General features: G+C 60.7%; 1 protein-coding gene across 1 annotated transcript; it reads right to left on the bottom strand.

Moving 5' to 3' along the window:
• Positions 1-16: 16 nt before the first annotated feature.
• CCDC27 (coiled-coil domain containing 27) lies at positions 17-25963 on the bottom strand. Its single transcript, XM_045482068.1, has 14 exons — positions 25939-25963; positions 24824-24920; positions 12783-13074; positions 12250-12382; positions 10694-10789; positions 9987-10141; positions 7217-7378; positions 6227-6322; positions 5602-5917; positions 5333-5463; positions 4227-4304; positions 3717-3929; positions 1787-1891; positions 17-267 (listed from the first exon to the last, which is right to left on the bottom strand). The coding sequence occupies exons 1-14, from the start codon at positions 25961-25963 to the stop codon at positions 142-144; spliced, it is 2025 nt and encodes a 674-aa protein (XP_045338024.1). The 3' UTR covers positions 17-141.

Raw genomic sequence — 25963 nt, 5'->3', positions numbered from 1 at the left:
AGAAGCTGAGCCCATGGCCAAGGACAGGGTTTAATTCTAAAGCGAGAAGACCGGGCCACACACGATGGCCCCGCGAGCTGGGGCCCAGCGTCTGGGGGGACGGGGGGGACGGGGGGGGGGGGGCGCGTGGGCAGGCGGGCTCTACTTGGAGGCCAGCTTCTTGGACTTGCTCTGGGAGGAAGGGGCCTCCGACTGGTGCAGGGGAGGCATCCTGATGCCTTTCTGTTTCAGCTGATTGTAGTAGTCGGCTCGCTCAGAGATGATCCTCTGGGGAGGAGCACAGGCCGTGGCTGCGGGGGCGCCGCTGCTCCACCACCACCCCCCCCACCAAGGGCAGCCGGCAGCAGGGCCTGCACGGAGCTCCGAGCGCTGACGCCGGCTCTCCAGGGGGAAAAGCTGTGGTCTTGCAGCATTTGCGAACTTTTGTGCAGAAAACGCTCCCACCGCTGCTGGTCAGGCCCCCGGAGATGAAGCCCACAGAACTCGGAGTGGGGAAGAGAGCCCCTCCCCCCACGGGCCGCGGTCCACGGTCGCTCTCCCCCGAAGCAGCACTAGGTCCCCTGCGAATCTCCAGCAGCCCCCGCCCGAGAGACCTCAGAGGCCACGGAGCCTGTCCCTCCAGGCCCTTCTGTCCTGCCCCCTCCCTCACCTCTCCTGCTTCGCAGCCGGTCACTGTTTTGTGTCTTTGTGTCCGACACTGGCAGGGGAAAGGATTCTTCCCTGACTACTGGGTGGTACCGAGGACCCTTCCCTCCCTCTCTCTCCCTCTCCTCCCCCTCCTTCTCTCTCCCTCTCCTCCCCCTTTTCTTCTCTTCCCCCTCCCTCTCCCTCTCCCCAAGCAACGGTAGCCAGGCTGCAGAGACCTCCCCCCAGGTCCTCATGCAGGGCCCCCCTCCCCTGAGACCTTTGCCACCCTGCGGGATCGCCACTGGCCGTGGCCCCACCCCCACGGCGCAGAGGAAAGAAATCAGGTCTCAGGGAAACGCGGGGCGCTGGAAGGGGACAGGCCCTGGTGGCAAGCGCCCTGCCGTGGGAGGCTTGCGGCGTGGGGACCGAAGCAGCCCCTGTGAGCGGCACCCGGGGCCGCACAGAGCACGTTTGGGTCAGGGGCTCGGCTCCCAGGGCCCTCTCCCCACCACGCCCCGACGCAGACGCGCTGTCTCCCACGTGCAGAGGGAAACTCCGTGGCTCTGAACTCAAGTGACCCGGCCACAGCTTCTCAGCCAAGGACCACAGGGGTGGTGACTGACCCCTGCCGGCCCCAAAGTCTGCACCATGTTCCCTGCACCACCGTGCCCCTGTGAGGCCTCTGTTTGGGGTCAGCAAGATGACAGCGTGGGCCAAGGCCAGGGAGGGGTCTGTGCCAGGGTCCTGCCTGAACAGATGACTATCCCAGCCGAGGCCACGCCGAGGTGCTGAGAAGCATCCCTGAAGAGGCTGGGTGGGCCAGGGTCCCTGCTGCGGGGGAACCTCCAGGACTCCAGCAGCTCGGCCCCCCGCCCCTGTGCATCCCCCGCGGACTTGCTGCTGGGGGTCACCGAAGGCCGAGAGCGGCTAGCCTCGCGAGCTGTACAACAGCGCCACCCTTTCAGGGGGTCCGGTCCCCCTCTGCCTGAGCAGAGAGTAAGCATGATCCCCGGGTGATGGCGAACAGTGACACAGAACCAGAATGGGGGTCCGTGGCATCCATGCTGGCTTCTCCCCTCCGCGTCTGGCTGCAGATTAGTCAGCGCCCGCCCAGAGACGCGGCCTCGGGGACAAGGAGGCAGCCCAGCGCCAAATGTACCTGCAAGGCCTCCAGAATGTCATTGTCAGAGATCTCAGTGGCCAAGGACTTGATCCCGGGGGTGCTGAAGGTGGCCTGGATGATGTTGTTCCTTAGTCTTTCGAGCTGTGAGCAAAGGGAAGGAGCGGGGGAGTCACCACCCCGGCTTGAAGCTTTTCAGAAGGTAGACGTGCCCTCGCTTTTCACAGCCGCAGAAACCGGAAGAGGTGGGAGAGGCCGGCTGGTCTGCCCGGGAGCTACAAGGGGCCGGATCCAAACCCAGGCCCAGGGGGACGGGGCCTGACACCAAGGCTTTAAGACTTTCTACTGCTTTTTTTTTCCTTTTTAATTGAAAAAGAAATGGTTTTAAAAGGCCGGGGGTGGGGGGTACCAGAGCTCTGAACAACCCCCCACCGGGCCACCCCCTTCCCCTAGGGAACTGGCGCAGCCCCCTCCCGACCCCAGGGCGCCCTGCGAGCCTGTCAGCCCCTCCCTGTTAGCATTGGAGGGGGCACTTGGGGGTCCCTCCCTCCTTGCCTCGTGCTGCTGGCGGTAACTAGCCGCTGACAGGGCATTAACCGGGTGTTGACGAGGAAGGGGCTCAGGCTGTCTGGTCTCGCTGCCATCGGCCTGGCTGTGCACGTGCAGGGCCCCAGCCCGCCTCCGCCCACCTGTACCCCACAAGCCCTCAGACGGGGCCCCCCGAGTTCTGGCGGCGGCACGCTAGCAGCTCCTCGGTCTCCGCGTCCGGAAGCCCCGACAGAGCAGGAGGGCCAAAGGGGAACCAGCCTGAAGAGGCTGCAGGAGGGAGGGTCCACTTTGGCTCCGGGACAGAGGGGATGTTAGGAGCCCCGGGACCTTGAGGGGGGGCTCCCATGTTTTCCAGTGTGGACCGATGCCAGCTCGGTGCTGGCACCGCACTGGTGTGGGGGTCTCGCCCTCTCTTCTGGAGGTGGCTGTCAGCTGGGGGTGTCCGGCCATAGTGCCCCATGCCCGGGCTGTCTCAGGCATCACTGGCAGGTCCTGGCACCCCTTCCTGCCAACCCCAGGCCTAGGCTCACCCTCTCAGCACAGTGCTCCAGGCCCTACTAGACAGACTTGAGACCCCAGCACCCAGCACCCCGCTAACACTCCAGCTGGGTGGGACACCACTTGATGAAAGATAGCAGGTGCGGGGGGGGCGGCCTTGGTGATGCCCTCAGAGCCACCCAGCAGGAGCCTGTCCCCCACGGGGAGTTGGGCGCACCTGGGTGGCCACAGGCACTCTGGGTGGGAAAGAGAGAGGACCTTTCCCTTTGCCGCTTTTCGGATTCTAAATCAAGTCAGCTCTTCCGCTGGTTTCCTTTTCCGCCTGGGGGGGGGGGTCCCTCATAGCAGAGGGCACCTCGGCCTCCCTCTGTGCCTCTGCTCACGTCCCGTCCCATGTAGGGGCTCCGATATGGGATCCTGCTATTCAAATCCCAGCACCACCCCTGCGCGGCCCTGGGGGCTCAGACGCATTACTTAGCTTCCCCTGCTGTGGGTGCCTTTACGTACACAGTGAGGACGCGGAGAATACCTGCTTGTAGCTTTGTGCACGAGCTTAGAAGACTTCAGCGAGCTGCTTAGAACGGTGTCGGACCCATGGCAAGCACCCCGTAGCTTGCAAGGCGATGGTGGCGTTACTAGCATACCCCCTGACCGCAGAGCCCCCCTTCCTGGCCGGCCAAGCCCTGGTGCCCACTCTCAGCACAAGCCAAGGCAGCGACTCCATCCACGAAGCGGGCGAGGCTGCCCCCGCCTCGGGGCCGAAGTGTGCAAGGCCCCTCACACCTCTGCTGTCTCCACCACCATTTCTGGAGCGCAACTCTGCGCCAGGGGGGCCAGGATACGAGGGGGGAAGAGCCTGAGCCCCTGCTCACTCCCTGAGCTCCCCAGGCCGGGGCGCCCTGGCTCTGCACGCGGGGCCTACCCGGGACTGCGCGCTCTCCAGGGCCACGCGGGCCTGCAGCTCCGCCTGCTGGATCATCTCGTTCCTGCTCCCCATCTCCTCCTGCAGCCACTTCTGTCTCTGCAGCTGGCCCTCCTTCTGGCTCACCTGGTCCTGCAGCTGGCTGACCTTGGCCTCCAGCTCCGAGATGATGTGTTCCTGCTTGGCGAGTCGGCTCTGCAGCTCCGCCACTTGCTGCGGGGGCGGGGGGGGGGGGAGGACGGGGGAGTAGGGTCGCCCGTGTTCCCCGCCCCTTTGTCCCCCCAAGACGGCCGGCGTCACCGAGTTCAAGCCAGATGTGGAGCCAGCAGTGGCGAGGAGCCTCTGTGTGCACCTGCGTTCCAGCCACTGCTGATGGGGGTGCCGCCTGACGGAGGGGGGCCCCCGACTGACTGCGAAGGGGGTTCGCGGCTCATGTCCCCCACGCTGCATCAGGACTTACAGCAAAAACAGCAAGATCTGGCTGACCGTTTAACCACGCCTGGCGGTCACCTGGCGGAGGAGAAAGTTGTCCTTCTCCATGAGGCCCATCATCTCTTCGTGTTTCTTGTCTTCCCTGAGGTTGGAGAACTGGAAGGCAGGATCGGGGAAGCGTCAGTGTGACAAAGGCAGGAGGGAGGAGGCTGCGAGAACGAGGAAAGCACGGCAGACGGACCAGGAGACGGAAGAGGAGGGGGAACCAGGTCTAGGGACGCCAGGAGGACGGAAGGTTCGAGAGACAAGAGGAGGAAACGAAAAACCGAGATAAACGTGAGCTTCCAGAACCACAGGACACGCGTTCCCGGTTGGTCCCGGAGAGCCCAGGACGGTGAACGGGCCGCGATGGCACAAGTCCGCCAGCTTTCAGGGCACCGGGGACCAGGACGGCACCGCGGCCACCCGGCCTGGGCCCGGGCGAGCGAGAGGCGGGGACACACTGACGGAAGGCGCTGTCCCGGCCACACTGTGCCAAGTAGAAGCAGGCCTTTCGCGGAGTGCGGTGTCCCCCCAGTTTACACATACTCGTTTTTTTAATCAAAAGATCGCTGCAGGATGCGCGCCCACGAAGACGCGGGAGTAGGTCAGAAGAGAGAGTGGACCTTAATCCTCATTCCGGAAGCCCGTGTTTCAGCCCCAGGCAGGCGTGTGCTGCTGACAACGTGCCCCCACCCCCACCCCCACCCCCCTGGGGGTCCTGGGTGGGGGACACCGGCGGGAGGCGGACCTCCCTGCGTTGGGGACCCCAGGCAGGGGAGGAAGGAGGAAGCAACAGATAATGTGATGATGCAGAAAGTTCCAGAATGGGCGTTGGAAGCATGCCGTCCGGGAACCTGCAGGGCGATTCCTAAGGAAGAGTTGAGAGCGGTCGCCGCGGGGGAGGGGCGCGTGAGGGGGAGGAGGGCGGACACACCTACTGGGGCGACGAGCCTGTGGGACTCCTTGATTCTTTACGCTGTGAGCGTGAAAAACTTCGAGAAAACACGGTGCTCAGCTAGGGGCGGGTGGACGCGGGGCGGGGGGTCCTGGGAAGTCGCCCAGAGCCGAGCGGCCCGGGGTGGACGGTGCGGGGCTGCCCGGGCTCCCGGCTCCCAGTGCCAGGGTGACAGGGGCACGGCCACCTTGTTGGACATGGCGCGCAGCTGGTCCTCCCGCTCCCGAAGCTCCCTCTGCAGGGCCTCGCTCTCCGTGTGCACCTGCCGCAGCCGGGACTCCTGGAAACCCACTCGGCGTTGTAAGGACGCGATGGCTCCTGCGTGAGCGCCGCGGAGGAGAGGAGTGAGAGCAGGGGCCTGAGAAGCCGGGCTGAGGGTGGCGGCCTCCCGCCACACGGGCCTCGGTCCCTTGCCCCCCCCCCCCACCCCCAGGCTCCCGGGCCCCGGGGCCGCACCTGTCGCGAGCGAGTATCTGGTCCTGGTCACCTGCAGCTCGTCCTGGAGCTCCCAGATGACCTGCTCGTACTCCTCCAGCTGGGCCACCAGCTCCCGCTCGAAGGCCTCTTCCAGGGAGCTCGAACTTCTCTTAGACTGAGCCTCGGCCCCCTGCACCTCCTCCTCCTCCAGCTGCTCCACCTCCACCTCAACCCCCTCCTCGGGCGCGGCCTCCCCGCTGCCCGTTGCGCCCTCCGCTTCTCCTGCCTCGTCTTCTTGGCCGCCATCCGCTTCCAGGTCCTTGCCCCTGCGGGTCGCGGAACACTCGTCCTGCAGCTGGGACACGGAAGGCACGCCGGGCAGGAGTGCACTGGGCGTGGGGCCGCGGCCCCCCAGCCCGGGCAGGGTCAGCCTCGTCCACTTGGAGACCCTGGCACCCCCCGGGGCAGGGGGGCTGGAGTCCCGCCACCCTGCACCTGTTCCCCCCAGGTGTGTCTGAGGGCCTACGACTGGGGAAAGGCCAGCAGGTGAGAGCTACGGGTGGGACACCGTGGCCTGGGCCCCGCCCGGCTCCCCTGCAGATGTGGCCCGGGGTCAGGCCTCCCCCCGCCCCCCCCCCCCCGCCGTTTCCCGACAGGCCGGCACCTGCCTTCCGTGCTGCAACTCCTCCTCGTCTCTGAAGAAGGTTCTCAGGATGCTCAGCTTCCCCAAGGGCTTTGGTGCAGACTCTGAGGGCTGCTCCTGTAAGACGCCTGCGTGAGCCTCGGCTCCCCCGGGGGTGAGACCTGTCCTTCTGGAAGGGGACAGCAGCCTCTCCATGTTGCAGGGGAGGGAGGGGAGCCAGTGTCCTCCTGCCAAGGGTGCTGTGTTGCTGAGAAGGGGGGCGGTGGCCTGCACGTGAGCAGGCCCATGTTTCCTGTGGCTCACAGCTCTCTAAGCGCCCCCGGGGGGCCTGGGGAGCAGGGAAGGCAGGCTGATGCCCCCAGGCCCCCGGAGATTCCTGCTGCCCCTGCCTGCTGGCACCGTGCCATCGGCGTCTGGTCCAGCTCTCTCTGGTGGCATCTCGGGGGTCCCCGCCCCCGCCTCATGTGTGCCCCCAGCATAATGCTGGGCTGTATCCCCAGGAATGAAAGAAATCAAGTTTTAGGAAGCAGGCGACTGCTTCCCCGGGCCCTACCAGCACCTGCCTGGTTCAGCCCCTCTGTTCAGACCTGGGAAGGGGCGGTGCTGCCCCCCCCCCCACCCCAACTGCTTTATAGGCAAGGACACTGAATGTCCTGCAGGCAGAACAGACCTGGCTCAACTGAGCCGCCACGCCCACCGGGTCCGTGTCTCAGCCCCGGACGCCACCTTCAGGGCTCCTTCCATCCTTCAGGATCTCGGAGGATCCGGCCCTCATCTTACGGGAAGGAAGCGGAGTCCAGACAGACACACGGCCCGCCCCAGGGACCAAGCAAGCGGGCAGCAAAGCACAGGGGTCTGTTTCTACGCGGAGCCCCTGCCCCCACCAGGACGTGGCAGGCTTCCGGGACGACGGGGCACTTGCGGGGGGGCCCGAGGGCTACCCGGAGCTTTGGACCCTTGGCGGCAGAGCTCGTGGCTCAGGCCCCCTGCTCACCCCGTGCCCTGACATACCAATATCTCTTGGCTTTTGCTTTGGAGGAGGAATTTCAGCTGCTTCTTCAAGGCCTCCCTCTCCTCCTGGAGGGCCGAGACCTCCTCGTCTTTCTTCCGAAGCAGGGCCTCCAGCTGGGACAGGCGCTGCACCTCCTCCCCCAGCGTGCGCAGGCAGTGATCCTGCACAGAAGCACAGGTGGCCCCCACGTGCCGCTGGAGCCCCTCCCGGGCCCACCCTCTCGGGGCGCCTGCAGACGGGCAGCTCTGAGCCCAGGAAGGGCAGGCCTGCCACCCCTGCCTGAAATCCCAGCCACCCCTGCCTAAGGGCAGGTCCCAAATCCTTGCCTGGGGTGGTGGTGGTGGGCTCCTGGTACCTGCCCTTCAGGCCTGGCCCCAGTCACCCACCCCCGCCCCGGGGCCTTGTCAGAGAGCCCCGCCCTCTGCCCCTCCACCTTCTGTGCTCAAAATCTCGGTGCCCCCAGTTCCTCAGAGTCGGAGACACGATACAGATGTTTTTGGACAAACGGAAACCGGAGGACTTGCCACCAGCAGATCTGAGCTGAGGCCGGAGGGAAGTGGTCCAGGCACAGGTGCCGGAGGAAAAGGAGGCAGCTAGGAAGCCCTCCAGATGTTTGGGATTTAAGTGCCAGGCTTCCACGGGGCCCACGAGTCAAAGAAGCAGATGCGCCAAGGAGGTTAGAAGTTTGAAACGGAACAATGATCAACATCAAGACATATGGAGATTTGTAGGGTGAGGCCGAGGCCACGGAGGGCACGGATTCCGAGCCCCACCGCACCGACTGGGGCCCGCAGGGAACCAACGGGCTAGCCATCCACCTCAGGGCTTCAGAGAAGAGCTGAGGCTGTGGCAGAGGAGAGGGTGGACGAGGATCTGGGAGGGTGGGGAGGGGAGAGGGGGCGGAGCCAGCAGCATGGCGGGGGGGCGGAGCCAGCAGCGTGGGGGGAGGGGCGCAGCCAGCAGCATGGGGGGGAAGGGGCGGAGCCAGCAGCATGGCGGGGGAAGGGGCGGAGCCAGCAGCAAGGCGGGGGCGGGGGGATCTGTAGGAATGCGGAACTGCTTATACAATTACGTTAAAATGACTGTCAAAATCGCACCTCTTTCCCCTGCCATAGTGATCGAGACCCACGCATGTGTCCCAAACTGGAAAGAGGATGTTCGGTGCGACTGGGGGCTTGTGGCTGCAGGTGGCTCTCTGGCCTCCCTCCAGTGATGAAGCATCACCTCAGCCAGTTCAGACCAGGCAGAGATGAGGGAAAGACAGCCCTAAGGACACCTTCCGAGCTCCTGGAGGCAGCCAAGCCTGCAGCCCTTCCCCAGGCCCGTTCACATCCGCCAGCTGGTAATACCCCTTCCCGCTGTTTGCATAAGAACACCATGTTGCAAAGAACATTCTTTTACACAGATCTGTGTGGCTCTAGCTAATTAGAGCCTCAGGCTTTCCCCAAAGTGGTCCCAGGATATCAACACTTTCAAAGTTGTGAAATCTATCAGAAAAAGTCGAGGCAGAGTTTCGGGAATCAAAGGTAACACGAAGACCCATGGACCCACACCCTCAGGGTTTTGTGTGCCCACCAGCTACTCAACATTTTGTGTGCTCATTTCCATGACGGCCATGAAAGCTTCACCAGCTTTAAGACAACTACAGAAGCAGGTTCTAAGGAAAGTCTATTAACGTTGATAAACACCTAGCAGGACAGATGGAGAGAAAGAGAGAGGGCAGGAGTTAGCACCATCAGGAATGGAAAAGAGGCATGCTTTCTCTCTGCAGAAATTGGAGGGGTAATAAAACACCATCCTGTACAGGACTAGGCCAATAAATTTGAAAATTTACATGAAACAGACACATTCCTAAAAAAAAACAAGAAACAAAAACATCGCTTCCCCAAACTGAAACAAGAGGGAGATGGAACTCTGAATATCTTTCAAGGAAGTGACTTCATTATTTGTAGGACCTTCTCTCTGAGGACTCTGCAGGAGTCCTCAGTGATGAATTCTTCACCAATCTCATGTAGACCCTTCCAGAGAATAGAGAACGGAAGGGAGAAAATGCCTCCCAACTTTTCGATGGTTTTTAAAAAAACTTTTTAAGTTTATTATTTATTTTGAGAGAGAGAGAGAATCCCAAGCAGGCTCGGCATTGTCAGCATGGAGCCCGATGCGGGGTTCAAACCCATGAACCGTGAGATCATGCTCTGAGCCGAGATCCAGAGTCGGGCGCTTAACAGACTGAGCCACCCGGGCACTGCTTGGTGGTTTGTTTTGAGGCCAGATTTACTCTGACACCAAAAGCAAACAAGAGAATAACCAGACAGGTAAATTACTGGCCGTTCTCTGTCACAAATAAGGATGCAGAGAATCAAATCCCAACAAATCAACTCGTAGGTAGATCTTTGCACACCAAGCTGGTTGTTAATCTTTAAGAATACATCCTCCCAAGTGGAAATATCGGGTCAAAGGCATGTGAATGGTTGAGGTCATGACTCGTGGGGCGAGCTGCATGCCAGGGGGCGGGACCCACGCCAGCTTAACCCGCCGCCCACTGGGGTGAAGGTGCACGGGGGCTGCAGGGTTTGGAAACGTCTGATTCACGGAACCAGAAGAGGGAGCTGCGGGTCAGCTTCGGCCGCGTCTGGGGACCTGCCTGAACAGCTGACCGGATCCTGGCACGAGAGCCCCCAGGGTGGCCGCGGCCCTCCTCGCCAGCGGAATGCGGAGCTGGGGCACGTGGCTCAGGGTCTGTGCCCAGGGCTCCGCACATGGCCGTACCTTCTCGTGGATGACGGAGATGTACCAGGGCACGCGCTTTCTCAGCTGGCTGTGCGCTAGGACTGGGCTGCTGGGGACCGGGCTTATCATCCGGGATTCACTTGTCCTCAAGCAGTTGAACTCACAGGCGCTCTTACTAAAGGGAAGGAGGCGCCCTGTCGAGAAGCAGGGGGGCAGTCAGACTATCCCATGCTGAGCGGCCCCGGGGCCTTCCATGATCATGTCCCCCCCCCAGAAACCCTTCACTGCCCGGCCGGGCTCACCACACCCCTACTTGTGACCGCCCTTGTCCGTCCTTCCCCACCTGCCCATGTGCGTGTTGAAGAAAGGGAGGGAAATGGTGAAAGCAGCCCTTCGAGATTCCCGGGGCCTGGGGGCCAGGACAGCAGGGGTCATGCTGATGCCACGGTGCGCCAGGTGGCCCAGACATTTGTGAGGGGTTTCCTGGCGTTCAGACAAAGGAGACCTCTGCGTGCAGAGATCATCTTTGGATAAAGGAAAGAAAGTATATTCGCGTGTGGGAACAGTGTGTTCTACTCAAGGAGGGACGCACCCTGTGCCAGAGACACAGAGACAGTCAGGTGGTCCCCATGGGGCAGGATCAGGGAGGCCTGGGGGGGAGCAGGGGCCAGGGGCAGGTGCAGGCAGAGGCCTCGGGGCTGGTGTGATGAGGAGAGGACCCCGGTGGCAGCCGGCCCTGCCCTCACCGTCCACCTGCTGGCTGGAGAACGGGTCCTGGGTCGCCTTCCAGGAATCCAGTGCCGCGCGCAACTCCTCGGATAACTCGGCTGAGATGGCTGAACCTGCAGGGGGTTCAAGACGCCAGCCGATGGCCGCTCAGGCTACACCTTCCACGACCTCCAGGGCAGGGGCCACGCTTCCATTTCTTTGTAAACCTCAGGTGGGATTAAAGGTGCCATGTCAGGGGACCTGCAGGAACCCTGGGACTGAACAGAGACACGGTTCCGTCCTCCTGCCCGCGTTGGTGTGCTGGCCCAGAGCAGCGGGTGCAGCTGAGCCTCTCCAAATGGCGGCACCCCTCCCCGGAAGGACCCCGCATCTCCTGTAAGAAAGGCTCAGCTTCATGGTAGCTGAGAAGCCCCTCTGTCCCGAAGGGCAGACCCAGCTGCCCCCGAGCTGTCGCGGTTTGCGCACGAGCAGCATGCAGGATGCATTGTGGTCCCCCCGGCCGTCCCGGCCAGCCCAGCCCACAAGTCCCGGATCGGGAGCAGAGGCTGCTGAGGTTCCAGGCTTGACAAAGGGGTGCTGGTAGGGGCCCCCACCTCGGACACGAACAAGGCTCCTGTTCCCGGCAACGGCACTAAGCCTCCATTGCCCTGTCCCTTCGGACAACGTCATGTGTGGGCACGTGGGCCCAGTGCAGGCTGGGACCTGAGGGGTATGGGGTGCTGCCTGGCCTGGTCACTGCCCCTTGGTGAACACAGAGTGCCCGGCTGCCCTCTAAAAGCCTCTGGGGGGCGCCTGGGTGGCGCAGTCGGTTGGGCGTCCGACTTCAGCCAGGTCGCGGTCTCGCGGTCCGTGAGTTCGAGCCCCGCGTCGGGCTCTGGGTTGATGGCTCAGAGCCTGGAGCCTGTTTCCGATTCTGTGTCTCCCTCTCTCTCTGCCCCTCCCCCGTTCATGCTCTGTCTCTCTCTGTCCCAAAAATGAATGAACGTTGAAAAAAAAAAAAAAAAATTAAAAATTATAAAAAAAAAATAAAAGCCTCTGGTTCTCCCGGGACAAAACGGGACGGGGCACCACCAGGCGGCTGTCGGGCTCCTCACAGGGGTTTGTTCCTGTCTTTGGCCTTATGACCCCTTTTTGGCAGCTTCCAGAATTTTCAACATTCTCCCCCCTCCCCCAAGCGAATTGAGTCTGCTGAAGGAGACTAGGGAAAAGAAAGGAGGCTTTACCTCCCCTCCCTCCTCCCACCCCTCCTCCTCCCACCCTTCCTCCCACCCTTCCTCCCACCCCTCCTCCCACCCCTCCTCCCACTCTTCCCTCCTCCCACCCCTCCTCCTCCCACCCTTCCCTCCTCCCACCCTTCCCTCCTCCCACCCCTCCGGCCTCTGCCTCTGCTGCTGGTTCCAGCTGGGGCTCCTGCCCACATAGCGAGTTTCAGCAGCAGCAGCAACCGCGGCCACCGCGCACAGCCACCGCGGGCCGCCGCTCTGGCTGACATGTGCCAGCAGGGAAGGCCGCCCGACTCCATGGGGGAAGAAGGCGGTTTCACGCGGGAGCCCCCCCGGTCGGTGGCTCTCACCGTAAGGACACACGGACGTGGCCCTGGTGCTGAACTGAGGGCAGTCAGGCCGCGCGAGGAACACCTTTCTCAGCTCCTCCAGTTCGGCCGTGAAGCTGGTGTCCTCGGCGCTGGCGTCTTGCTTGCGTCCGTCCTGGCGGAGTGGGGACAACGAGACACAGAGAGGAGACCCTGGAAGCCGCCTGCCCCTCTCCCCGAGCACCGCGAGCTTCAGGACAGCGTGTGCACCGGCTGGAGACACTGGCGGCATCCGCCGGGGGAGTCCTTGGGGACCCTGGGTTGGCTCTCTGGTCTCCTGGAGCCTGAGGTACCTTCAGGGACCTGCCGGCTGTGCTCCCCTCCCCCCATCCTCTCCTCTCCCCGTTGGCTCCTCCTGGAGACCCCTCTGAGGAAGGCTCAAGGCGGACGGTGCCTCCTCGCTCACGGGCTCTGCACCCCCCGGAATCTGCCCTTCTGGGGCCATCACCGGAGCGCATCTGGAGGCCCTCAGTCGAGGGGCAGAAGCAGGCCGTCCGCCCGCCGGGACCCCATACCAGATTCCCGTAGAAGCGGCCGAGGGCCCGAGCCGACTTGCTGAGGCCGCGCCCCCCGCAGCTGCCGTGGCCGGCCACGCTCTGCAGGAGCAGCACGCCCTTCTCCAGCGGGTTGGGCTCCAGGCTGCGCTTCCTGGGGGGGAGGGCTCCGGCCCGCAGCATCCTCAGGGCGGGTGCAGAGACCGCGGTCGGGCAGCGGAAGGACGCCGTGGCCGGTCGGCCTCTGCGGGAGCCGGGCTCACGGGTACGCCTGCTCAGGCCCGGGCGGGGCCGGCTCCGGAAGCCCCGCGTCCTGTGGGATCCGGGGAGCGTGTGTGGCATCACTGACGTCTCCATAGAAACAGGCCGTGCCATTTGGCCTAATTTTCTGTGACTCGTCTTAACTTCCTGCCCGCGAGGGGACCCAGAAGCTGTTCCCAGGAGAGGCGGCCGAGGCCCCGGCGGCCCCGTCCCTTCTTGTCTCTGTCCTCGCCCCCCATCAGTGCTCTGCCTTACCTGAAGTTGGACCCCGCTGCCGTGGCTCCGATATGGAAATTTAAGAAGCATTTCGTTTCTTGTATAATTTTGTTTTAAGTTTATTGTGAGAGCACTCACGTGCACACCAGCGGGGTAGGTGGGGAGGGGCAGAGAGAGAGAGAGAGAGAGAGAGAGAGAGAGAGAGAATCCCAAGCAGGCTCTGCACTGTCAGCACAGAGCCCAACACGGGGCTCGAACTCACCAACTGTGAGATCATGACCTGAGCCGAAGTCGGACGCTTCGCCGACTGAGCCACCCAGGCGCCCCTCTCCCCTGAGTTTTTGTGACAGACTCTTAACTTACACTCGCCCCCTCTAAATTCATCCCCGCCCCGTGCAAGCCTGCTCCCTCACCGCACCGCTTGTCTGAGAGCGGGGCTCCGTTAGCACAGCCTGCAGCAAGGAGCGTGCGAGGCACCCCCAGGTCACACCGCGAGGGCCACCCTGTGTTCCTTGCAGGCGTCGGTCCAGGCGCGGGTCCCGTACTCACGTACATGGCACACACCCACACGCGCACAGACCCCATACACACATTCACGCACGAAACCCCGTCTGGTTTGGGTGGGAACCCACATTCTCCTATGACTCGTCCCTGGGAAGCCACGTCCCCTCTCTGGGCCGGTTTTCTCATCTCTACAATGGGGGTGAAGATAACCCCCAGCTCACAGAGCCGGCGTGAGGATTCAATCGGAAAGAGTAAAGAGCTGAGGCACGCAGTAAGGACGGCCTGTTGTTAACTACGATCATCGTTAACCACTTTCGTCCTCAGTGCTACCACCTGTTTGCCGTCCTAGAGGGACCGGGCCCAGCTGGGTAGTTGGGAAGGAGGACAAAACAGGGGCCTAATGAATCACATGTGGCACTGACCTCCGCTTTCACTGCTGTTCACCGTCAGCAGTTTGGACGCCAAGGAGCTCAGAGGCAAATTAGTTCTAACTTTGCCTTTCTGTCTGTCTTTTTGGCGTTTGGGCTGTTCACTTATTCTCACTTACTGAGTGTCTGCCAGGCGCCAGACGCTGCCCTGGGCCCCAAGGGCACCACGGAGTCCGTGGGACAGCCCGTGGCACGCCGTGGCAGCGGCCAGCCGGGCCCCAGGGGCTGAGCCCAGCACGGCTTTTCTGGACCCTGCTGCCTGCCTCGCTGGGCGCCACTGGCCACGTTGCAGAAAAATTCCTCCGACCCTCGTCAGGACGGAAAGGAAGACTTTATTCAAGGAGTAGAGCAGGTGAGAGAGATTGAACTCAACTCTGAATGCGGCAGGTGAGCGGGGCCCCCAGCCCAGGAGCAGCCTGAGGGGGTCGCGGATGGACCTTGCTAAGCGGGGCAGCAAGAGTGGGGGCTCCTCTCCAGGGCCAGGCCGAGGGCTCACGCACAGGGAGGGGAAGAAGAGGTGTGGTTGGATGACAAGGGGCCAGGGACCCTGAAAACTGGCCTTGCAGGACTCTTGCTGAAACTGACTTGGCCAAACATGGATGGGGGAGGCCAGGATGGGGGCCTCGGGGGCAAGAAGAGGGCTCAGAGGGGCCCCGTTAAAGTTGGGTCGAGGACAGGGTCTCTGTCTGTTGGTCAGGGACCCAGGCTGACGAGGCTCCACCTCCGTGACCAGCGTCGGAGGCAGGAGGTGGGAGCCCCGAGGGCCCCTGGTTAGCAGTGCTGTGGCCTGGAAGTGTGGCCACACTCCCCCCCCCCCCGCCCCGCCCAAGCACACCACCTGGTGCACTGCATTGCAACGGGGGGGGGGGGGACACACAGCGACCGTTACCCCCCAAAAAGGTCTGTTGAAGTCCTAACCCCCAGAATCTCAGGATGTGGCCTGATTCGGAAATAGGGTCTTTACAGAGGTCATGAGGGTGGGTTCTGAGCCATCTGACTGGGGTCCTTATAAAAAGGGAAACAGGGGTGCCTGGGTGGCTCAGTCGGTTGGGCGTCGAACTTCGGCTCAGGGCATGATCTCACAGTTCATGGGTTCGAGCCCCGTGTCGGGCTCTGTGCTGACAGCTCGGAGCCTGGAGCCCGCTTCCGATTCTGTGTCTCCCTCTCTCTCTGCCCCTCCTCTGCTTGTGCTCTGTCTCTCTCTCAAAAACAAATAAATATAAAAAATTAAAAACAAAAAGGCAGAGAAGATGTCTGCCCACCCACGTTCACAGCAGCATTAGTGACAGTTGCCAGAAGGCAGGAGCAACCCAAATGCCCATCAACGGATGAATGGAGAAACACAATAGAGGAGATCCACAGAATGGAATCTCACTCAGCCCTGAGAAGGCAGGACATCCTGATGGCTGCCACAGCACAAATGGCCCCCGGGGACATTATGCTTTGTGAAAGAAGCCAGGCACAAAAGGACAAACCCTGTGTGATGCCACACGCACGCACGCAGCACACAGAGGAGTGAGACTCCTCGAGACCGAAGGTGGGAGGGGGAAAGGCGGTTAGCGTTTAGGGCCGAGAGTTTCAGTCTCCGTCTGCAAGACGGAAAGTGTCCTGGGGATGGACGGTGATGACGGCGGCACCACAGGGGGAATGTGGTGCCCTAATGCCACGGAGCGGTACGTTTGAAGCGGTCAGTTTTGTGCTATTTATATTTTGCCCCAATTTTATTTAACAAATAACTTTTTAAAAGGTGTGGAAGAGGGGCACCTGGGCGTCCGACTATCGGTTCGGCTCAGGTCACGATCTCAGGGTTTGTGAGTTCCGGCCCTGCATCGGGCTCCGTGCTGCCCCTCCCCCGCTCGCTCTCTCCGTCTCTCTCTCTCTCTCAACAATAAATAAACTTGGACAAAAGCTTATTAAAAGGTGTGGAAGAGTCCTTTTCTTCTCCTCTAACCATCCCTGACCATTCCCTCCTTCTCCAGCAGATGGAGAGGCGACAGGATGAGAAGGGGTTGGGAAGGACCCAGAAGGATTCTCGGGGTGGTCACGGGCCGAATGCAAGCCCACGTGCCCTAAGGTCCTAAGGCACCTCTTGGAGGCAATCAGTACGCTGTACCGCCCGGCTCCCTGCGTGGTTTGAGCATCTCCTGCGAGCCTGACGCGCTTCCGGGCACTGGGATGGAAAGACTGCAGCCCAACCCTGGCTCTCCCGTTTCTCATGCTCCAGCAGAGGAAACAACAAAAACCGAGGCGCAGACGTACAGGAGCATTTCGGCTCGCGGTAAGGGCTCCGATGGAGCATCCGATGGAGATGCGCGGGGGTCGAGGGAGCCGGTAATGGCAGGTGCTGTGGGCGGGTTGGAGAAGGTGGGCTGTTCCCCGTGACGCCGGGGCCCGGACGCCGGGGAGTCCACCACGGGGGGAAATCGGGAGGAACAGCATTGCCAGCAGAGACCAACTCATCAGCTGGACGTGGGAGTGACCTCGGCTTGTTCAAAGAGCAGCGGAGGCCAGATTCTTGGGGCCTGGACTCCTCTTGCTGGGGAGTGCCTCTGTGGAAGGTGTAAGAGCTTTGGGGATGCAGCCAGAATCCCCAAGGGTGCCTTTCACTGTACCGGTTTCCTGGGGCCGCATGACAGCACCGTAGGCTGGGCGCTCACAGCACGGGGTTGTTCTCCCGCACCTCTGAGGTCCAAGATCAAGGCGTCAACAGACCTGGCTCCTTCTAAGGACCAGGAGGGAGACTCTGTTCCCAGCCTCTTCCCCAGCTAGCCTCTGGGGATCCGTGGCTGTAGAACCACCTTCCCCACCTCTGCTTCATCTTTGTGTGGCCTTGTCCCTGTGTGCCTGTGTCCAAATTTCCCCTTTTTATCAGCACACTGGCCATCTCGGAAGAGGGGGCCCCCCTATTCCAGTACACCTCGTCTTAACCAAATACATCCACACTGGCCCTGTTTCTTTTTTTTTTTTTTTTTTTAATTTTTTTTCCAACGTTTATTTATTTTTGGGACAGAGAGAGACAGAGCATGAACGGGGGAGGGGCAGAGAGAGAGGGAGACACAGAATCGGAAACAGGCTCCAGGCTCTGAGCTGTCAGCACAGAGCCCGACGCGGGGCTCGAACTCACGGACCGCGAGATCATGACCTGGCTGAAGTCGGACGCTTAACCGACTGCGCCACCCAGGCGCCCCGTGGCCCTGTTTCTTAAGAAGGTCACGTTCACAGGACCTCGGCATGCGAATTTGGGGGAGACACAATCCACCACCCATTAGAACTGCCTTCGGTCGAGCAGTAGTGATTTCAGGGAGTTCTCCAGACCTGATTCGCCGGCCTCAGGAAGGTGCCTGGTACGTAGCAGGTGCCTGAAACATGTCTGGCTGAATGAAGTACCATTTCTGGCTTCAGGGACTTTGAAGAAAAATTCAGTAAAAGCGGGGGACACTCCAGCTTATTTTAAACTTCAATTCAGGAAATATTCACAGCCAGGAAAAATGTCGGGCTTGTTTCAGGGGCTGGGGACAGCGCAGTGAGGTCTCTGGTCCCGTGGAGCTTACACTTTACCCTGAGACACTCGGTCTTCACCTTTACTGTTACTCAGATATGACCCAGGAAGGCATCCTGGGTTCAAAATCTAGAAATGGGATCACATCCCGACTGGACGGCTGCTTATCCAGTATCCTGCTATTTATTTATTTATTTATTTATTTATTTATTTATTTATTTATTTATTTTTCAACGCTTATTTATTTAAAGAAATTTTTTTAACGTGTATTTATTATTGAGAGACAGAGCACGAGCAGGAGAGGGGCAGAGAGAGAGAGAGACACAGAATCTGAAGCAGGTTCCAGGCTCCGAGCTGTCAGCACAGAGCCCGAAGCGGGGCTCGAACTCACAGACCGCGAGATCATGCCCTGAGCCGAAGTCGGACGCTTAACCGACTGAGCCACCCAGGTGTTCTCTCCTTTAACAGAACTTGGGTTTTACGCCTGGCACGGGTTAACCTAGTTAAGACGACATTCCGCAGCTGTGCCAAAGAAGCCACTGGGTCTCCGGAGAGGTCTTTACGTGGAGGCTCGCTGAGGTTCGAGTTGTGATCTTGTTACCTTCCACTCTCCCATCTTTCAAGCAATGTCCAAAGTTCCACACCAGGAGTTGGCCTTGAGAATGAAACCATTTGGCCAAGAAAGACCAAGAAGGGGGGCTCCCGGCTGGCTCCACAGTGGAATGTGCGACTCTTGACCTCAGGGTTGCGAGTTTGAACCCCGCATTGGGTGTGGACATTACTTAAAAATTGCATTTTAAAGAAAAAACACAGAAAGCAAGACGAGAGAGAGAAGCCTGGCTCCCTGCTGATGGTCTCCCAGCCCTCCTCAGGACATCTTTAATGACACAGAGACAAAACCCCAGGTATACAAGCTTTTAGTGGGGTGGGAGTGGAGGTCGGATGACTTCTTTTCTTGCAGGCTGAAGGAAATTCATGATATGATCTTTGCAAGAAACTTTTATTTAAAAAAATAAATTCACCACCTCAAAATGCTTTCAGATTACTTGTGCAGCTAAATAGAAACTTATAAAACAAGCCTATTTAATAACCTTTAACCCAAGGTGACAATCATTAGAGAAGTCAGTATTAAATAGAACACTTATCTTGGGGCAGTGATTCCAGCACGTAAACCAGTCACCTTTCTGGTACCGTCACCTTGCAAGAAAAGGACTAGATTTTCTCGAAAATCGGAGGGAGTTGGCTAACCGACTGGGAGACACCAGATAATGTATCTTGGAAGCGAGAGGACGCTGGCGGGGTCTCCCGCAGCAGCCAATTTTCCAGGAGCGCCCTGCTCAGCTAGTGAGACACCCCACAGCTCGCGCAGGTGCCGGAGTCCCGCACCCTGGGGGTTTCAGTGACCCCGTTAACAAAACCCGAGCAAAATTCAGGTGCCCCAAAAGCCTATGATTTATGGTTATTAAAAAAAATTTTAATTGGAAAGCCAATTTTTGCAAAGATAGACATTAATATGTGAAAAAGCCCTGTCGCTGATCAAGGAAATCTCGTGGGGGAAGAGGCTCCGCAGGGAAATAGGCACAGAGCCACCGCCAGAAGGTGAGGGCCTCGGGGACCTGGAGACAGTGGCCGTCATTCCAACGCCCTCGCCCAGAGCCCGCTCCTGAGTCCCGAACGTCGCCCTTCCAGGACGCCCTCCGGCCCCAAGCCTGGAGCCCAGGGCTCCGCCCTAGCCCCGCCCCGCCACCATAAACCCCGCCCCTGCCCGCCCTGAGTCCAGAACCACGCCCTTCCAGGAGGTGCTCCGGCCCCCAGCCCCGCCCCACCATCCTAAAACCCGCCCCGAGTCCAGAACCACGCCCTTCCAGGCGCTCCGGCCCCCCCCCCCCCAGCCCCGCCCCACCATCCTAACCCCCGCCCCTCTCCCCCGCCTCGCGTCCGGAACCACGTCCTTCCAAGGAGTGCTTCTGTCCCGTCCCGCCCGGGCCCCGCCCCGCCAAGAGCAGCTCCGGCCACGCCCCGCGTCCAGAGCCACACCTCACGCCTACACCTTGCTGCTGACCTTCCCCGCACTTCCGGTTCCGGGTCGATGCGGGGTTCTCAGAGGCCTTAAATCAACGGGCGTTCGCCGGCGGACGCGCTCCGGCTGCGGGCGCCCTTGCAGTCCCAGCTTTCGACCCCTTCCCGCACCCGGGGACCCAGGCCCCGTCTTCCCGCGGGAGGGCGCGCTTCTGGCTGGCGGTGGTGTAGCGCTGGGACCCGGTCCTGAGGGAGGGGTCCGCGCACCCCACTCCGACCTCGTGTTCGTGGGGGTCGTCCCGTCGGCCGCTCGGGCGTCTGTGCTGGGTATCTTCTCCCCTCCCCGTGCCATCAGTTCCTCCACCAGCCGTGGCACGTCTGCCCTGCCGGCCCCCTTTCCGTGTTTCCTGCTCTCCAAGTGAAAAGGCCGGCGGTGCCCTCAAAGCTGGCCGAGCAAACACTTCCGTCAGAGGCCTGACGCCTGGTGGTTCGGGGCCGGGTCCCCTGGCCGCCTCGGCCCCGGCCGACTTGGGGTGGGGTGTGGCCGCGAGCGCTCCTTCGGAGGTGAATGGCTGCTAGCACGCTGGCTTCCTCCTTCGCGAAGGAGTGTTGGGCGCGCCGGGGGCTCGAGAGCCGGATACAGATGTTCCCTTGCCACCTGCCCGGGCTGGCACCGCTCTGGGCGCTGTAGACACGGCCCCCAGCGCAGCAGAGTCCTCGTTCTGAGCTGCCGAATTCAGTGGACAAACACGAGTACAATGGAACGTCAGCGCCACTCGGTTCCCCGAAGACGAGTCACGCGGGGCGGGGAAGAGGAGGGTGGGGAGGCTTCGGAAGAGGGTCCGGTCACTGGGGCGGGCACCCGAATGGGTGAGCGGGCTGTGCAGGTATCTGCACAGAGGGGAAACTAAGTCCTGTTAAAGCCCCGAAGTAGGCCCCCTGTGGCTTGTTCAAGGAACAGCAAAGCCACCGAGCTGGCAGGAGTGCAGCGAGCTGGTAGCGAGGGTCAGAAACAAGGTCAGAGCAGTGGGCACAGAGGCTTGGGGTGGTGCTCCGTGGCTCGGTGCTTGGGAAGCCCCTGGGGGCGGCGCATGGAAGGCTGACTGACCCGGCTGGAGCTTTGCAAGCATTGTTCCAGCAGGTCCTTGCACCCTTCGGAAGACCCCACGGTAGCGGCCCAGGGGCAGAAGGAGGCAGGGAGACGCAGGGCGGGGGCTGGGGCGCCACAGTAGTTCAGGCTCGGACCACAGTGGCCCCGTGGTTGGATTTGAGGTGTTCTGAACGCAGAGCCCTGCTCCCTAACTCACACAGCCGGGTGAGACGTGAGCCCTTGTCAGGTAGCGGTGTCTCCAGCGGCTGAGCCTAACACTGGGAGTGACAGCGATCCGGACCCGCTGCCACCACGGCAGCAGCCTGGCCAGTGTCAGGTGCAGCCCAGCCAGCCACAGGGGAGCAGGGCCCCTCCCCGTGCCTGCTGACCCTGAGCTGGCTGGTGCGCCCCGGCCGCCAGGCTTGCTGTAGCGCCTGTAGTTCCTGCCCACCTGACTCTCCCAAGTCCCTAACTACTCCTAATGGGAAATCCATTCCTAATAACGCGTTAAGAAGGCTTAATCCTGACTCGTTAGCGCACAAACGGCGTTCTGAAAGGGTTCGGCTGAATGCTATAGTACTATTAGTCTTGTTTTCATCACCTAAGCATGTGCGTAAAGGTTTAAAATTTGTGGGTTTTTGGCAAGCTGGCAGATTGTAGTTTTAGATGATCTATGGTGCTGTCTTCCTGGTGGCTCCCTTCTTAAGCCAAACAAGAGTTTGCACCCTTGTAACTGAAGCATAACACATAGAGAACACACATTGGTACACGGCATGTACACAGGTGCCTGAGCTCAGCGCGTTTTTGCAAACTGAACAACCTATGTGACCAGCCCCCAGCATGTCGCCATGTCCCCGGGACCTCCCTCGGGCCCCCTGCCAGCCCAGACCCAGCACCGTCAGCTCAGTGATCACTGAGGTTGCTCAGCACATCATTACTCTGAAAATCTTACCAGGGTTGTGTTTGCGGTGTAGTGTAGTCCTCCGGCTTGACCCGGGGCTGCGTGCTTCTTCAGAGCCCGGCGGGAAGTTAGAGCCAGAAGCCGGGCGTGCTCGCTGCCAGCGTTTTTGCAGTTCGTTTTGCCAAAGCCCTTTTTCTCTCCGGTTATTCTCTTGTGCCTGAGGTGTAGACCGGTGTTGATAGTGTGGATTCTAGGAAGCAGAGCTGAGGTTGGTGGGGCATATTCGACACTAAATGTCACGTGCAAGCGGCAGGCTGCAGGTCTCACTGGGGCGTTTTGAGCAGTGGTAGCAGTATTTACAAACCAAACAGTCGAGGCACCTAGGGGGCTGAGTCGGCCAAGCGGCGGACTCTTGATCTCGGCTCGGGTCGTGATCTCACTGTTCGTGGGATCTGGGCTTCGGGCTCTGCGCTGACCGTGCGGAGCCTGCTTGGGATTCTCTCTCTCCACCCCTCCCCTGCTCCCTGTCTCTCGAAATAAATAAACTTAAACAAATAAAAATAATAAAAACCAGACAGATGTCTTGGAGAACCCGTGGAGACGTGTGTCTGCGTACGATAATGTACAGCACGGTCCTGGGAGATGGGACGAAATATCCTGACGCCGTGTGAGAGCCCACTTTGCTGTTCGCTATTCTTGCCTGAATATAGGCTCCCTTTGGAGGTGGGGGCGCGAATGGACACCGTTTTCCTCCCGAGGGGCGGGGAACACGCTTCAGAAGCAGGCCCTCTCTTCTCTTTTCCGCAGCTACATAGGGGTGGTGTGGACGCTCCCGGAACAAGAGAGCCTTGCAAAGTGGCGGGTCTGCTCGGAGCCCAGATCTCTTCTTAAATTACACCGCAGACATACTGGAGGTGTTTTATGTGTTTGAAAGTAATTGGACGCGTCGTTCATACCCTACTTTTCAAAAGTTTCTGAGCGAGGATATTAAAGGCGCCCTCGTGCGGAAACTGTCGCGCTGTGTTGGCTCCTCAGAAGCTGCCTTTATTTAAACAACCTGAGTCTTGTTTCCCTTCCAGTTCAGAGGTGTCGGTGTGTTGGGATTCCTGTCCCTGTGATGGGACGAGGGCACGTTCCGCTCAGCCCGCCACAGTGGGCCCTGGAACAGATGACAACTGAGGAGAGGGATGAACAGGTTTTGCTCCAAGGAAATGAATGGGCCCGACCAGAAAGGTGTAGCTGGGGCCCAGGCTGCCACACCTAGCCCCACCTGGCCTCTCCTGGTCCCGTCTGATCTCTCCTGGCCTCATCTGATCTCTCCTGTCCTCTCTTGGCCCTACCTGGCCTCTCCTGGCCCCACCTGGCCTCTCCAGGTCCTGTCTGACCTCTCCTGGCCTTTCCTGGCCCCACCTGGCCTCTCCTGGCCCCACCTGGCCTCTCCAGGTCCCGTCTGACCTCTCCTGGCCTTTCCTGGCCCCACCTGGCCTCTCCAGGTCCTGTCTGACCTCTCCTGGCCTTTCCTGGCCCCACCTGGCCTCTCCTGGCCCCACCTGGCCTCTCCTGATCCATCTGACCTCTCCTGGCCTTTCCTGGCCCCACCTGGCCTCTCCAGGTCCCATCTGACCTCTCCTGGCTTCACCTGATTTCTCCTGGCCCCGCCTGGCCTCTCCTGACCTGCCTTCATGTGGTGTCCCTGCCTCGGTGTGTGCCAGAGGACTGTGGGCATGGCTCTATCTGGCCTTTGTCCCTTTTATCTTGTGCTTCGTTTCAGCCAGAGGTCTAAAAAGACTTGGACCTCCCTCCAGGTTGAACAGATGCAAGAGCCCTATTCTGCTGGGGCAGCGCCCCTGACTCTTCGGGTTCTGAAATGCAGAAACCTGAGAACTAGAAGCATGGAAACAAGCCCGCGTGGGCCCAGCCCCAGTTGAACAGACATGAGCTCTCTGCCGTCTTTTCCTAAGTTTTGCAGAGAAACGTGAATGTGCTCCACTCCAGGCTGCTTGCTGGGAGGGAATTTGTGACCGCCCCCCCCCCCGGCCCCGCGTGACCTTTCTGAAGTCCAGACCCCTCTCTCGGCCCCCACGGAGCTCGGATGAGCCCGCTCTTCCAGGGCTCGGTTGGCAGGCCGAGGCCCAAGTCAGGCCTGTGAGGTTCACCAGCTTTGCAAGGACAGAACCGTGTGTTTGCCCTGAGGCCGTTCTTGTGCGAGTGACCTGAGTGACCTCGGACACCTCTGAGCACACAGCCCCGGGGAGGAGGGCGCCCGCGGGCTCCTCCCACTGAAAACCCGGGAGAAACCCGGGGCGGGGCGGGGTGGGGGTCGCTGCTCAAGCCTGGCGTGGGGGCTTCAGGAGCTGCTGCTCCCGTGCATTCTGTTGTCTTAGCGGAGTTATTCAGAGACAGCCTTCGGAACTTGGCTTTATTATGTTACAAAAACAAAACTTCCCACCAAAACACAGCTAAAAAAATAACACGTTTTCCCAAGATTACATTACCAAAAAAAGTTAATATCATTGGAATAGATCCATTAATACCGCTTGAAAAGGATTAATTACATTAAAAACATGGGTGGTGTTTTTGTTTTTTTGTTTTTGTTTTAGCCTGAAAGCGCTAAAGTGCTTTAGCCTATGGAGACAGAGACGCGGCAGTCTGCTTTTGACCTGACACCCTGGCCTGTCCCTGGTGGTCGTAGGCTGGGGCCCTGGGGCGGGCGGTGGGGGGGGGGGGGAGGACAGCACCCTTTCTCGCCCCAGAGTGGCTGGTGTCGGTGTTGAAGAGAGGTCCACCCCACTCTCCAGAATGCTCCCCTGCGAGAGAGAGCGTCCCTCCCACCTCATCACACCTTAAAGGTTTATTTTCTCTGAACCTTTGAGTTTTGTAGACCCAGAGTTTGGAACCCAGGGATGGTGACTCCCCTCGATCGATCTGCGTTTTCCTCTAAGCACACAGAGCTTCTCCTCCATGCCGTGAGTTCTTGGCTTTGCTCTCCCAAGGTGCCCCTCCCCCAGCACAGTGGGAGAAAGGCTCCAGGACCGTGTATGGGGTCTGGCGAGCACCGGTGCAGCGGGGGCCCCTCCTGCCCCGCGCTGACCCTCTCTGGGGCACACAGGTTGGGGTGGGGGGTGGGCTGTGGCATTCCCTTACCGGACTCTGGCCTCCAGGAGCAGACAGAGCCACGGGACGCCTGGGCCTGTGCCCAGGTTCATGGACCCCAGCGAGTTGAGGGACGGGTCCCCAACTCCTGAGGTGGGACAAGGGGGCACACGGTGGGGGGGCTCAGGCATATGGCCACCGGAGCAAATGCCAGACTCCAGCCCAGCTGTGATGCCTGAGACCCCAGACTTAGCCTCAGTTTCCTCATCTGTGAAATGGCACGGGCAGTGTACTTCCTTCCCCAGCCTCAGGGGGAGGGGGTGTGAGAAAACGGGGGATGGGGGGCAGGGGCAGCCACACGCACCCGCCGTAGTCCTGAGTCCACAGCTCCCGTGAGTGCAGTAGGGGTGTACCCTGGGGGGACTGCTGGTCCCTGTGGGCACGGACACCCCTTCTGGTGAGCAGAGCCTGCTGCCCGTTGGAATGAGCTGGTCCCGTGGCCCCGGAGCCCTGGCCGGAGGTTAGGGCCTGAGGGGGGGGGGCTCTGACACCCCGGAAGGTGGTTCCCCAGAGAGTGCGCGGTGGAGGGGGAGGATGGCCGCGTTACCCTAGACGCAGGCACTCCTGTCTGCACACACCGCGCTTTCACGTAAGTGTAGACCGTAGACATGTACAGGCGTGACTTTCCAAGATGAAGTCCTGTCTGGAGACGGCCGGAGAGCGAGCTTGGGACGGAGCTGGCTCCGGGCTCCTTCAGGGAGTCGGGATGGGCTCAGAGGCTGTGGGGCTCCCTCCCCCTGCTGGCCAGTCTCCGAGAAACACTGTGAAACAAGGTACACCGGCCGCCGTCTTCCCCGTGGGGACAGCTAAGAAAGAAGGTGGCGTGTTAACGCGGTCTGGGCTCAGCATGGAGGGGGACGGTGCCCCCGCTCCCAGGGGACACCTCTGAACACGCAGCCTGAAGAGAGTCCCTCCTGCCTTCCCCAGGAGGGAGGCATCTTCTGGGTGGTTTATGGCAACGAGAACAGGCCCAAAGGACGATTAGGGCTGCGTCTACACCCTCCCCTGGCCTGGAGGCTTCCCTGGGCTGTGCTCGGGAAGTGCCGTGTGGCCGCACCCAAGGCTTGCCTCGGCTCACACATCAGGCAGGCTTCCCTTTATCCCACCGGGGGTGTTGGCCTCATTACCCAT

The sequence above is a fragment of the Leopardus geoffroyi genome, chromosome C1, assembly GCF_018350155.1.
Source record: "Leopardus geoffroyi isolate Oge1 chromosome C1, O.geoffroyi_Oge1_pat1.0, whole genome shotgun sequence".
In the NCBI taxonomy this organism is placed as follows: domain Eukaryota; kingdom Metazoa; phylum Chordata; class Mammalia; order Carnivora; family Felidae; genus Leopardus; species Leopardus geoffroyi.
Note: the sequence above shows the minus strand (reverse complement) of the source record. Positions and strands in the feature narration are given on the sequence as shown.

What these genes read in the sequence shown, in the direction of transcription:
- CCDC27 (XM_045482068.1), bottom strand. Translation starts at nt 25,963, where the DNA reads ATGGGTAATGAGGCCAACACCCCCG. An exon ending in GCCGCTTCTACGGGAATCTG is followed by an intron (nt 12,383 to 12,782) that starts GTATGGGGTCCC and finishes CCACTCCGCCAG; the next exon opens with GACGGACGCAAGCAAGACGC. An exon ending in ACAACTTTCTCCTCCGCCAG is followed by an intron (nt 3,930 to 4,226) that starts GTGACCGCCAGG and finishes CCGCCCCCGCAG; the next exon opens with CAAGTGGCGGAGCTGCAGAG.